Raw genomic sequence first — 12,457 nt, forward strand, 5'->3', positions numbered from 1 at the left:
ACTCCCCACTGTAGGTTGTGCTTAACTAAAGCAGCAATTCAGCAGGTGAAGGACGTTGTAGGGACTTAGTTCCCCTATGACTTCATGCGGTCACCAAAAGAATTGCTGTCTAATTGGATGCTGAGGACCTTGTGACCTTTGCAGCCATCTTGGGTGAGGGCAGAGCTTATTTAAGCCTCTGACTCCCTGACTTGGCATGCATTATAAGAATGGTTAGTGTAGAGCAAGGTTCCCTGTTTGTCAGGGACCGCACTAAGCAACAAGGAAATGTTCTGCACTATCTCCACTTGGGAAGCCTCCCAGTTGAGTTGGACTGGCCAGGCTTCATTCCTGCTCCTCGTTACAGAAGCTGTCTGCATAATTTCAAGTTACAGAACCACTGCTGTGTATCCTGTAAGTGGCACTGGATGGCTGTGTGCACCCACTGGGCCTTTTTGGAATGTTTTACAGTTCACATTGTGATCTCTGCCGCCTGCTCACACATGGTTGAAGCACATATTTTTTATGTCGTGTTGATTTAAATTCACAATGTCATAGAGACTATTTATGGTGCTTATGTTATATTTACCACTGGGTTATGTTGGGGAGCTCTTGCCCATAATGGGCATGGTATTGACACAGCGCCAGATGATCCACATTGGCTCACAATTGATATGAACCAGAAATATTTAGACAGAATAAAAGTGAATAAAACACCTGGACCAGATGGCATACACCCACGGGTCTTTATAGAATTGAGCTCTGTCATTTCAAAGCCATTGTTTCTCATTCTTAGGGACTCTTTAATGACTGGCATAGTACCACTGGATTGGCGTAAGGCCATTGTGGTGCCTATATTTAAAAAGGGGTCAATATCTTTACCAAGTAATTATAGACAAGTTAGTTTAACTTCTATAGTTGGGAAGATACTGGAGAGTTTAATAAAAGACCACATAGAAGAGTTCTTGCTGGAAAAAATATTTTTAGCAACAGACAGCATGGATTCATGAAAGACAGAAGTTGTCAAACAAATCTGATTTCTTTTTATGAGAAGGTGAGCAAAATCTTGGACAGGAGGGTGGCTGTGGACGTGGTATACTTGGATTTTGCAAAAGCATTTGACACAGTTCCCCACACACGGCTAATGTGTAAGGTAAAGTCTACAGACTTGGAAAATCTGTATGTAAATTGATAGAAAAACTGGCTAAAAGATCGTATTCAGAGAGTAGTGGTTAATGATTAATACTTTAAATGGTTAAGGTTGTAAATGGTGTACCCCAAGGTTCAGTGTTGGGACCCTTACTTTTTACTGTATTTATAAACAATATAGGGTCTGGGATTAAAAATACCATTTCAGTCTTTGCAGATGACACCAAGCTGTGCAGTGAAATATCATCCTTACAGAATGTCTTCAATTTACAAGCCGACCTCAATGCATTGTTTAATTGGGCAACTATGTGGCAAATGAGGTTTATTGTTGATAAATGTAAGGTTATGCACTTGGGGGCTAAGAATATGCATGCATCATACATACTGGGGGGGGTACAACTGGGGGAATCAATGGTGGAGAAGGATCCGGGAGTTCTGGTAGATCACAAGCTTAATAATGGCATGCAATGCCAAGTTGTGGCTTCTAAAGCGAGCAAAATCCTCTCTTGTATTAAAAGAGGTATAGACTCCAGAGAGAGATATCATATTACCCCGGTACAAATCATTAGTAACACCTCATCTGGAATATGCAGTTCAGTTTTGGGCACCAATTCACAAAAAGAACATTGGGGAACTGGAGAAAGTACAGAGAAGGGCAACCACACTGATAAGATGCATGGAGGAGATCAGCTATAAGGAAATATTAGAGGAACTGAATTTATTCTCTCTTGAGAAGATGAGATAAAGGGGGTATATGATCAACGTATAAATACATCAGTGGTTCATATAGTGAACTAGGTGTAGAGCTATTCACCCTGAGGTCATCACAGAGGACAAGGGGGCACTCTTTACGTCTGGAGGAAAAGAGATTTAATCTTCAAATACAGAAAGGTTTCTTCACAGTAAGAGCTGTGAAAATATGGAATAAACTCCCTCAAGAGTTGGTTCTGGCCAGCTCAGTGGATTGCTTTAAAAAAGGCCTGGATTATTTCTTGGATACACAGAATATGACTGGTTACTAGCATTTATAGGTGAAGTTGATCCAGGGAATATCTGATTGCCTTTCGGGGGGATCAGGAAGGAATTATTTCCCCTGCAGGAGCAAATAGGATCATGCTTTGCTGGGTTTTTTTTTGCTTTCACCTGGATCAAGTGTTGGTGTGGGATTGTAATTTTTTTTTTATATGGTTGAACTGGATGGACTTTTGTCTTTTTTTTAGCCTAACTATGTAACTATGTTTTAGACACTGTCATGTTACAAAGACTGCCCATGCTGGACACACCATGTTAGTGAGACTGCTAGTCATTCTGCAGTTTGTGTAATCTTTTCTATACTATTGTTCAGGTATGTATCAACAAAACAGCTGCTAAAAGCATACAAAAAACTGTTAGGATTCATTTACACTTGCTTTGATTGTAACACACATTAAAGCGTCTACCGATTCAACATGCTTTTTCTTATGTGCTTTTGATGCTTCTGCGATGCTTCAATGATGCTTCAGTGGTACTTTTTTAAAGTTTTAATAAAGTTTTGCAGATGCCCTGTGTTTGTGTGTTAATATCTCATATCTGCAATACCTCCAAAACAAAGTGCAGCTAAAGTTGAATAAAAGCCTCTTAAAAGCTGCAGGTGCTGTAAGCGAGCTTTGTCAAAGACTTCTGTTGAGGCTTTGAAGACGCTTTGAAGCATCACTAAAGCGACATGGAGTATAATTTTTGAAGCAAAGCAATTGCAATGTGTAAACAGGACTGTAAGCTATCCGCTAACCGTGACCAGAGCTTTGACTGGCATTCAGAGTGCTTTGAAAAAAAAAGGTGTCCAGTGCCATATTTTGAAGCAAGTGTAAACAAGCCCTTAAAGTTAACAAGGTCTTATTGCCTATAGATTGCAAGTGGTAAATATAAAATACATTGGGGTTGATTTACTAAAAGCAAATAGACTGTGCACTTTGCAAGTGCGGTTGCTGTAGAACTTAGTTAATAAGGGGAAGCTCTGTTGACTTCCATCATCCAATCATGTGCAAGCAAAATGCTGTTTTTTTTCCTTGGTTTTGATTGGGTATCCTTTGTAAAATGAAGATTTACCCCATTTACTAAGGTCTGGAGCAGCTGCCCTTAAAAAGTGCACACTCTATTTGGCTTTAGTAAATTAACCCCTATATCTTCATTACCAGTATCTCCGAAGAATTAGAAATATCCCCTTTTTTTTACTTTAAAGTGGACACATAAAACACACAAGTGGCAAATAAACACACAACACACACAAACATAATGTACTGTAACTGTGTTTTCATTAATACATAATTACCATTTTTTTTAAATGCAGTGTACTGTAAGAACCTGAAATAGACCTGGTATGAGCCTGATGCAGATGTCTGTACAGCAGAACTGACTGGGGAGAAGGGGTAGCAGCAAAGCAGCCAGTCAGTGTTTAGGTGCTAACAAGGGACATGCTGAGAGCAGAAGAGTTCAGAGTGACAGAGAGATCAGCTCATCATTTGAGGAAGGAGAATACTTTTAAAGCGGGAATAAACATTGCTTGGTAACTTGTACCTACAAGAAAGCTCATAATAAAGCTTACCTGTAGGTACAAGGAGTATCTCCCAAATGTGCACTGTTTAGGAGATATTCACTATCTCTGCAGCTGTTGATGTCATCAGCACATGTGCACTGTACTCTGAAGGGACGGCATACTGAGTAGCCTTTAGAGCCCTGTGCTGCAATCGTGGCTCCCATGTGCGGTAGTGATGTCATCGTGGCTCAGCCATTCAAGCCCGCAAACCCAGAAGGAAGGTGAAGATGGAAGCCCTGTCAGTGGTAACAGTGTGCCGCTGGAGGGCTTTGTTTTAGGTAAGTCTTTCATAATGTACTAGCATGCAATGCATACTAGCTCATTGTCTTGCAGAGAGAAGATTTATTTTTTTTTTTACAGCCTTTACGAGCACTTTAAGTGATACTTAACTGCAAAAGAGAAAATCAGATGCGCTGCCTGCATATATTTATTTTATCTGTGTATTTAGATGTGTGCCTGGAGTCCAGCTTTAAACTTTCTACCAGTGCTGTTGATTTGAATGATCTTCTCTTGAAAAAGTGTTGATGAAAACATATTTTTAAACGTTTATTGATAATAAAATACCTGTGAAGAAGAATCCAGCCTGTACCAGGACAGAAGGATCAATTAGGGCATAGGGTGGCCAACAGGAAAAAGATTGTAGCCTGGCCTGTTCACCTTTCATTGATTCCTTACAATCATTCTGTGCAAATTCTACAGGCCTTGGATGAACTTCATACTTTAAAATATTCCCACTGTCACCTCCTATAACAAATTCACAGTTAGGATTGAAATGTCTATGCCTTTCTATGGGAGTGTAAGGTATAGAAGTTTTGCAAAGGACTAGCCCACAGCAGAAGCATTGAACACTGCTTTCCAATTCTGTACAGAAGAATCCTGCAGAAGCCAACTCTTTCGGACACCAAGTTGACAAAGGCTGGTACAGAGTAAAGAAACTCCTCAATCTTTTTGCTTCACTTCTCATCGAGTAATTGGGCCCTCTGGGTAGCTGCTCCCGTATCTTCCTTGCCTTTTCTTCTGCTCTATGGAAAGCTTTGCCCCAGTCTACATGCTCCAAGGATGGTGGGAATGCGAGTTTTAAAGATGGGTCATACTCCAATATCTGTGTAAGGTCCATGTTTTCAGAAAATGAGTATATTTGTTTCCAAATATCTCTGTAACAAAAGGAAGAAAATATTATATGTCATGGAAAATTATTATTAATCACAACCTTTAATGAAAAAATTGAGTGTCCCAATCACGTTTTAAAGAAGTAGGAATTTAGGCTTGTTTTTAATTATTTAAAAATAGTGCTCATGCACTTGTGGATGTGCAATACATACAATTTAGTACAAAACTAAAATTAAAGCTATTGCAGTAGTCCCAAAAAAGTGTGCAATGCTACCACAATATATAAAATAATAAAAATATATATGGACTGCGAATCTAAATTATACATATAACATGTGTATATTTCATATTTCTAAAAATTAAAAAAAACTATGACTCAAACATTATACCATCTCAGTGATTAACAACATCATTTTTCATTTTTAAAGTCCCAAATAGTGAAATGAATGCCTGTGCTTATATTCTAACTTAATTGATGTGCTTATCTTGTTCAAATAATTAAAAGTGCTCCACAGTGCTCAAAGGTGCCCCACATGGACTAAAACTCACCCTTAGCCGATGACCATCTATTTCTAGAGTGGTCTATAAAGCTTGTGGAGCATTTGCCACTGAAGTTGATTTTCTCCAGATTACCGCAAGTTCGGGATGGACATATCACAAACAGAATAGGAAGGGGAATCCCATAGTGTAAAACCGTTTTGTATTTTATTGTAGAATAAATATATAGAAAATCACTCACAAATAAAGTGCCTAATCCCGACACCTGGTGTACTCAGCCTTATTTGTGTGTGTGGAAGCCGTTGGACTAAGCGCTCCTCGGAACGGAGTGCATTCCAATACGCTGGAAGTGTATATTTTTTTATTATTTTAGGCTTGTTTCTACCCAGCTTTAATAATATGTTCTCCCTGACTTATGTGGTCAAGTGTTTGCCCTGTGGCATTCTCAATTCCCTGCAGCAATCTGGTTACATCTAATGATCTCTAAATAAGGTACTACACTGTTGCTGCTACCACAGTCAGTACCATAGACTGTTTAATAACACTGTTCAACAAAGTTTTATTTTTTGCCAGTTTTGGAAACAAAAGGATCCATTTCTTAATGAATTTCACATTCTGAGTTCAAATATAACAATGAAATTTGTCAATTGGCTCTAGTTTTTCTGTAAACGGAAAGTTTTCTACTATAGGCGTAATGACTACATAATGCACAATAATTATATAGATAGATGTCTTTCCACAAATATAAAGCAAGTGATATTGACTACATAACAAAGCCTAAATGGCATAATATATTGCATAGGATTACCAAGAAAAATTATAGCCATAAGCTAAGTTGAATCATTTTAATACTTAGGATTCTCACTAGTTTTGTCTTCAGTTTGTGTCGGTTTTGCTTCTCTTGGCTTTTCTCTTGTATTCGAGGAAAGGGCTATCTCTTACAACTGTCCAGCAATAGTCAGCAAGCATTGATGGGCTCCATTTACCTTGATATCTTCTTTCCATTATAATTACTCTGGTGTTGCCTTCTGGTATGTTTTGTGTTCCTGATTACATAAATAGGAATATCCTGAAGCTCCTACTCTCTAATCTGCTTTGCCTTTTAGTATTCAGACACAGTGGGGTTTATTTACTAAAGCTGGAGAGTCCAAAATCAGACTCCCTTCTGCATAGAAACCAATCAGCTTCTAACCTCAGCTTGTTCAATGAAGCTTTGGCAATGAAACCTGGAAGCTGATTGGTTTCTATGCAGAAGTGAGTCTGATTTTGGACTCTCCAGCTTTAGTAAATAAACCCCAGTGGGTTTGCCTGTGTCATATATTAAAGTAAACATAAGCTTTGCCTATGCAGCATAAAGCAACAGGTTCACTTTAATGCAGACCTCCACTGACATAATGTATTGACATACATTGTAAGCATCGGTGTCAACAGCTTACTTTAGCTCTCCCATTGATTTGTTCCGATGCTGAGAGCGAAGGAAAGCCCTATGACAGCTAAAAGTCAATAGAGAAGATCACATAGGGAATTGGACTCCCCTTCAACAGTGCTATTGGTCCAGTGCTGTAATACGGGGGTGGCTCCAACTGGTAGGAGCAGTAAATCATGCACAGGACAGGGGCACCAAGAACAGTCTAAGCAGGTTTGTCCTGCACTATTATTCAGCAATGCCACAAACACAGATTCAATGCAGGAGAAGTCCATAGCATGAAGCATACAAAACATTGTCCAAGCCACTAAATTAACTTAGGTCATGTCATGATTAACAAAGAGCCCCCTAACGGGTTCTCAAAAACATTCAGTCAGCCCTTGCACCTTGTTAATGTTCTGTCCGTAGTCAGCCTTTTCACCCAGCCGCAGGCTTTTACAGCAGGGACAGCATGAGAGAGTGTATTGTCAGAGGGCACATCCATGCAGTCGGACCTACTTATGTAGGGGACAGAGACCGATGTGGTGGGCTGTAATTGCACTGAGGCAGCATTTCTGCAAGTAGAAGCAGGCTCTGGTATACAAGATAAAATAGGAAGGTGCTTCTAAGTGCAGTAGTCAACAGCGATTTATTATACAGTAACGGTTTAAAACACTCAAAAGATTGTAGTATATAACAGCCTCATCATTAGTAAATCTCTCCATGGCTTCTGTCACTGTATCGCCTCTCTGTGGCTGACCAGCAGCTGTAAGGGGAGGTAGGAGCGCAGGCCAAGATGGTCGCTGCAGTGTCGGAACCACCGTGGAACACACACCGTGACGTCAGAAATGGGGCGGTGATGCATTTCGGAGCATGCCCAGATCAACTCCTTCTTCAAGACCAAGACTGGCAGTGAGCATAAGTAGCAGTAGTAGGCCCTTTAAAAGCAGCCTCTTGGTGATTACTGACCCTGTAAGTGCTGGTATAGTCTCTTCCTAAATTACAGTGGATCTCTATCTAATCAATGTGTCCCTTGATACCTTGATTTGTGGGTGATGAATCCTTTTCACAAGGCCCAGACAGCAGCTCTAACATCTTTAACCAGCTTCTCTGTGATAATTTTTAGCCAAAAGATTCCTTTTCACCCCAGGTTCCTTCAAGAATTCAACCCAGCGCTAGGTAAGAATTTGGGGCTTACAGCACATGCCCCAGGCTGAGGCAAGACCCAGAAGAAGAGACATTCTAAACATACATCCTGTCCAGGAGGGGAGATAATTGGTATGGAAAGGTGACTCAAATATTTATCATCTCCCATACCATACCTACTCACTCGATGTGGGGATCCTTCATGGATATGCTCGCTAATGTCCAGGAAATAGGCGGGGGCTGCGTCATACGAGAATCAGCATTAAGACGGTACTTCGTACAAAGTGGCCGTTTACCTTGCACAGATACACATTGAATTGAGGCTCTTTTACTATGAAACACCCTTCCCATGACACTGTACACCTTATCTTCTTGAATGCAGCATTTTGAAGGGGAGACCATGGAGCCTGTGTCCCACTCCACCAGCCTAGCTTTAACTGCCACCTCACTTCCAGTGACAATGTAGACATGTTAACCCTTGGATCTCTCCAGTACCCAATCTAGGTTTATAGATTTTCTGTGGCACGGATACACTAGGGGCATCGACCGCTAGGGAAGGGATCAGAACACTAACCCCCTCACTAACCAGAGGACACCGTCACCCATGCCTGGTATGACTCTCCCTCTGCCTGGCTGCTGTAGCATTCCCACCAGTTCTGGTTACTCATGACAACGGCCAGATGACCATTTCCTCTTCCCCCTCCTCTGCATGGTTAACCCTTCCATGGTGTCTCTCTGTCTCCTCCTCTTGATCCCCTTGAGTGTTACAGGCACTGTCCTTTAGATACACCATGTACCTTAATGTACCCCTTTGGATGGACTTCAGACTAGGCACTTTAACTTAAACTTAATTGAAGCTTTGCACAAGTACAGTTCCATAAAGCACACTCTCTCAAAAGACATGATATACAGCATTTACACCATGTATTACTTCCAGGAAAGCAGAGTCCATTCAGCATAAGTCCATTTCTGTTAGAGTCTTTTCCTGGGAGATCCCAAAAGGGTGATCCAATAGGGAGGCCACATGCTCCAGCAGGATTACATGATGTACAGCAGTCCTTTCCCTCCATTTCCATGAGGATCCTCTGTACAGACAGTGGACCCCCTCCCAGTTCCCTTCCCATCTATTTATGTGCCCATGGCAATGGGCAGGACCATGAACACCCAAGAGAGGAAAATCACTTTAACCCCTTCCTAGCTCTCTGGGCGCCTGTACACTTACTACATAAAAGAACACAGGATACAATCAAGCCTGACAGTGTTCTCATACACTCTGTAAGCACCTGCTTACATACCTCAAGGACCTCATGGATTGGTTGTGTCAGATACATATTCATAACTCATTATTTGTCCTTCCCACTCTGCTTACTGGAACCTCCTTCATGGTAAGAGTCAGAAGCAGTCATCCCGCTAAACTTAAGGAAGATCTGCAAAGCAACAACACACACCAAACCTAGACAGGGACACAACAAAACAGAGCAAGAGCTCTACTTAAATAGAGACCAAAGTGTTGATGAGGTATAGTACAGATATAAACTAATTGATTAATCTAGAAAAATATAAAGATGTCAGTGAGCGCAATAGGAGAAAGGAGAATGAGCTGCTAGCACTAAAGGACCACCCTTTGTAACCTCAATAGAAAATAGTGAAAAAAAGTGCAGTGCTAATGGAAAGGAGCAGTATGTTAAACGTACCCAAAAAGATTAAATATAAATAATAAAGATACACGGAGTGGCTAAAAAATGAAATAGACAAAATAGATAGATAAATGCATTGAAGCGCTCTGATCGGCACTATGGTAACATATAAATATATGCAATCATCGCACTGAAGTGCGCTCGGGGCTATATAAGGGCTTGTGTTTGGCGTCAGTGGGTAGGCAGATCCCTTTGAAAATGTGTGTGCACACGAAACGCGTCTGTGAGGAGCCTGTGCATTGACGTTATGCCGTCTTGTCCGTGGTCATTTTTGTGAGTGGTTTTATACTACCATTTGTTTTACTCCACGTGGATATCTTCAATTTTCAATAAAATTACTACACTATTAGCCGTTTTTCTCTGGGCTCTTTCTGTGAGCTGATTTTTTCAGGACCTGTGCCATTACTTACCTTTGTGGATCGATTGCTGTGCTGGAGATATTCCCTAAACTGATGCATCTCAGATTCCACTTGCCTGTGCTGGATGTGAATATAGCCTGAATTGCCTGCAAAGGAGGGTGCTACATTTGCTGTTATGCACATTTTTTTATGCGCTTCTGGTGAGTACATATAAAAGGTCTTTTTCACGGATTCACTGATCACTGGAAGTCACGATCAGCATTTCGATTCATTCAGTATTTGGACTCTATATTTGTCTACATTGATTATGTGTATATTAATTCCACTACAGTCGCCATTTTTTGTCACCATTGCACTGTTCCTCCAGTGTGTCACTTTATTCACAACACTTCGATTATACCATTAGTGCACTTCAGTGCGATGATTGCATGTATTTATATGTATATATATAAAACCACTCACAAAGATGGCCGCCGGACCATCATGCGGACACTGCGGCGTAACGTCAATGCACAGGCTCCTCCCAGACACGTTTCGTGTGCATGCACATTTTAAAAGGAATCTGCTTACCGACTGACGCCAAACACAAGCCTTTATATAGCCCCAAGCGCACTTCAGTGCGATGATGATATATTTATATGTCCCCATAGCGCCGATCAGAGCGCTTCTCATTTATCTATTTTGTCTATTTCATTTTTTAGTCACTCCATGTATGTGTATTATATATATTTAATTTTTTGAGTACGTTTAACATACTGCTCCTTTCCATTAGCACTGCACTTTTTTCACTAATTGATTATTCTAGTTTATAAAAATCAATTGCAGGTCAAAACATGTTGACTAATCAGCCCTAAGATAGAACACACAAGCTTGCTCTGCAATGTATTTTCTTAAAGGAAGTATCACCCAATTGTGCAATGATTAGGCAAGACTGCTACTGTATTCAGTGCTTCCTGAAGCAGAGCTTACAGTGGTTGAAAACTCTAGACATGAAATGTGAACAAAACATATCCTCCTATTGTGTGTACTTGTCTCAATTAAGAGCACTAAGTGTATTTAGCACGAATCACTTCCGCCAAGTTTTCCTGACACCAAGGTAGTGTAACTTCAGCTCCCCGCCCCCTGTTTTCTGACAACTCAAACAAACTTTATACATTCTGGACTTAGAACAGATGTAAAGAGAATCCTGCAGATAAACAGGTACAACTTATGTAGGAGGATATGTTTAATCTCTGTGTATCATCTGAGGCCAGTCAATTCACTGGGTATACAGTATGTAAGGGTTTACAACCACTTTAAAGTGTATTTATAAAGTGTATGCAAAATCCTCTCTTGTATTAAAAGAGGTATAGACTCCAGAGAGAGAGATATCATATCACCCCGGTACAAATCATTAGTAAGACCTCATCTGGAATATGCAGTTCAGTTTTGGGCACCAATTCACAAAAAGAACATTGGGGAACTGGAGAAAGTGCAGAGAAAGGCAACCAAACTGATAAGAGGCATGGAGGAGCTCAGCTATGAGGAAAGATTAGAGGAACTGAACTTATTCTCTCTTTAGAAGAGGAGATTAAGGAGGGATATGATCAACATGTATAAATACATAGTGGTTCATATAGTGAACTCGGTGTAGAGCTATTCACCCTGAGGTCATCACAGAGGGCAATGGGGCACTCTTTACATCTGGAGGAAAAGAGATTTAATCTCCAAATACGGAAAGGTTTCTTCACAGTAAGAGCTGTGAAAATGTGGAATGCACTTCCTCAAGAGTTGGTTCTGGCCAGCTCAGTGGATTGCTTTAAAAAAGGCCTGGATTCTTTCTTAGATACACAGAATATAATTGGATACTAACATTTATAGGTAAAGTTGATCAAGGGAATATCCAATTGCCTCTCGGGGATCAGGAAGGAATTCTTTCCCCTGCAGGAGCAAATTGGATCATGCTTTGCTGGGTTTTTTGTCTTCCTCTGGATCAACTGTGGGTGTAGGATTATTTTTTTTTTTTTATGGTTGAACTGGATGGACTTTTGTCTTTTTTCAGGCAGACTAACTATGTAACATATATGTGGATTGGAGGATTGGATGCGGTTTGAACCGCAGCCAATCTGCATGACATGTGAAATAACATTGCTTCCTATGGAGCCTGTTCACATATTTCCGGTGCACTGGCAGTGTGGATTCAGTGCGGATTAAAAAACAGTCATGTATTATTTCTGAGCAGTGTGGTCCGGTTCAGGTGCGGATTACAGGCTATTGACTTCTATCGAAACTCTTTATAAACCACATGTGTGAACGGGATAAAATTCTGACCTGAACCTGATGTAAATCTGACCTGAACGGCTGACAAGTATTGTGTCAATTAGCTGTGAAGCATGATTTTCAATACGCACTGCACATGTGCGAATCAGCTCTCAAGGCCAGTATTCCATTCACTTTTAGAGCCTTTATTTGCACATACAGTACAGTATATACCTTCTCAGACTGATGGAAGAGCAGCAAGAAAAGATGCCCTGGAACACCAACGCCTGGGAACCATAATACA

At 40.6% G+C, this 12,457-nt stretch overlaps 1 protein-coding gene across 1 annotated transcript in view; it reads right to left on the reverse strand.

Annotated features, from left to right (window-relative positions):
- Positions 1-12,457, reverse strand: part of LOC149449437 (baculoviral IAP repeat-containing protein 1-like) — a 48,975-nt gene that overhangs the window by 26,075 nt on the left and 10,443 nt on the right. Inside the window, exon 2 of the mRNA XM_089693204.1 lies at positions 4,265-4,854. Within this exon, the coding sequence (XP_089549330.1) occupies positions 4,265-4,817 (553 nt within the window). The 5' untranslated portion in view covers positions 4,818-4,854. The remainder of the gene's footprint in view (positions 1-4,264; positions 4,855-12,457) is intronic.

Source organism: Staurois parvus, unplaced genomic scaffold (assembly GCF_062004578.1).
Source record: "Staurois parvus isolate SC_StPar_1 unplaced genomic scaffold, SC_StPar_1.0 ptg000618l, whole genome shotgun sequence".
Lineage (NCBI taxonomy): Eukaryota > Metazoa > Chordata > Amphibia > Anura > Ranidae > Staurois > Staurois parvus.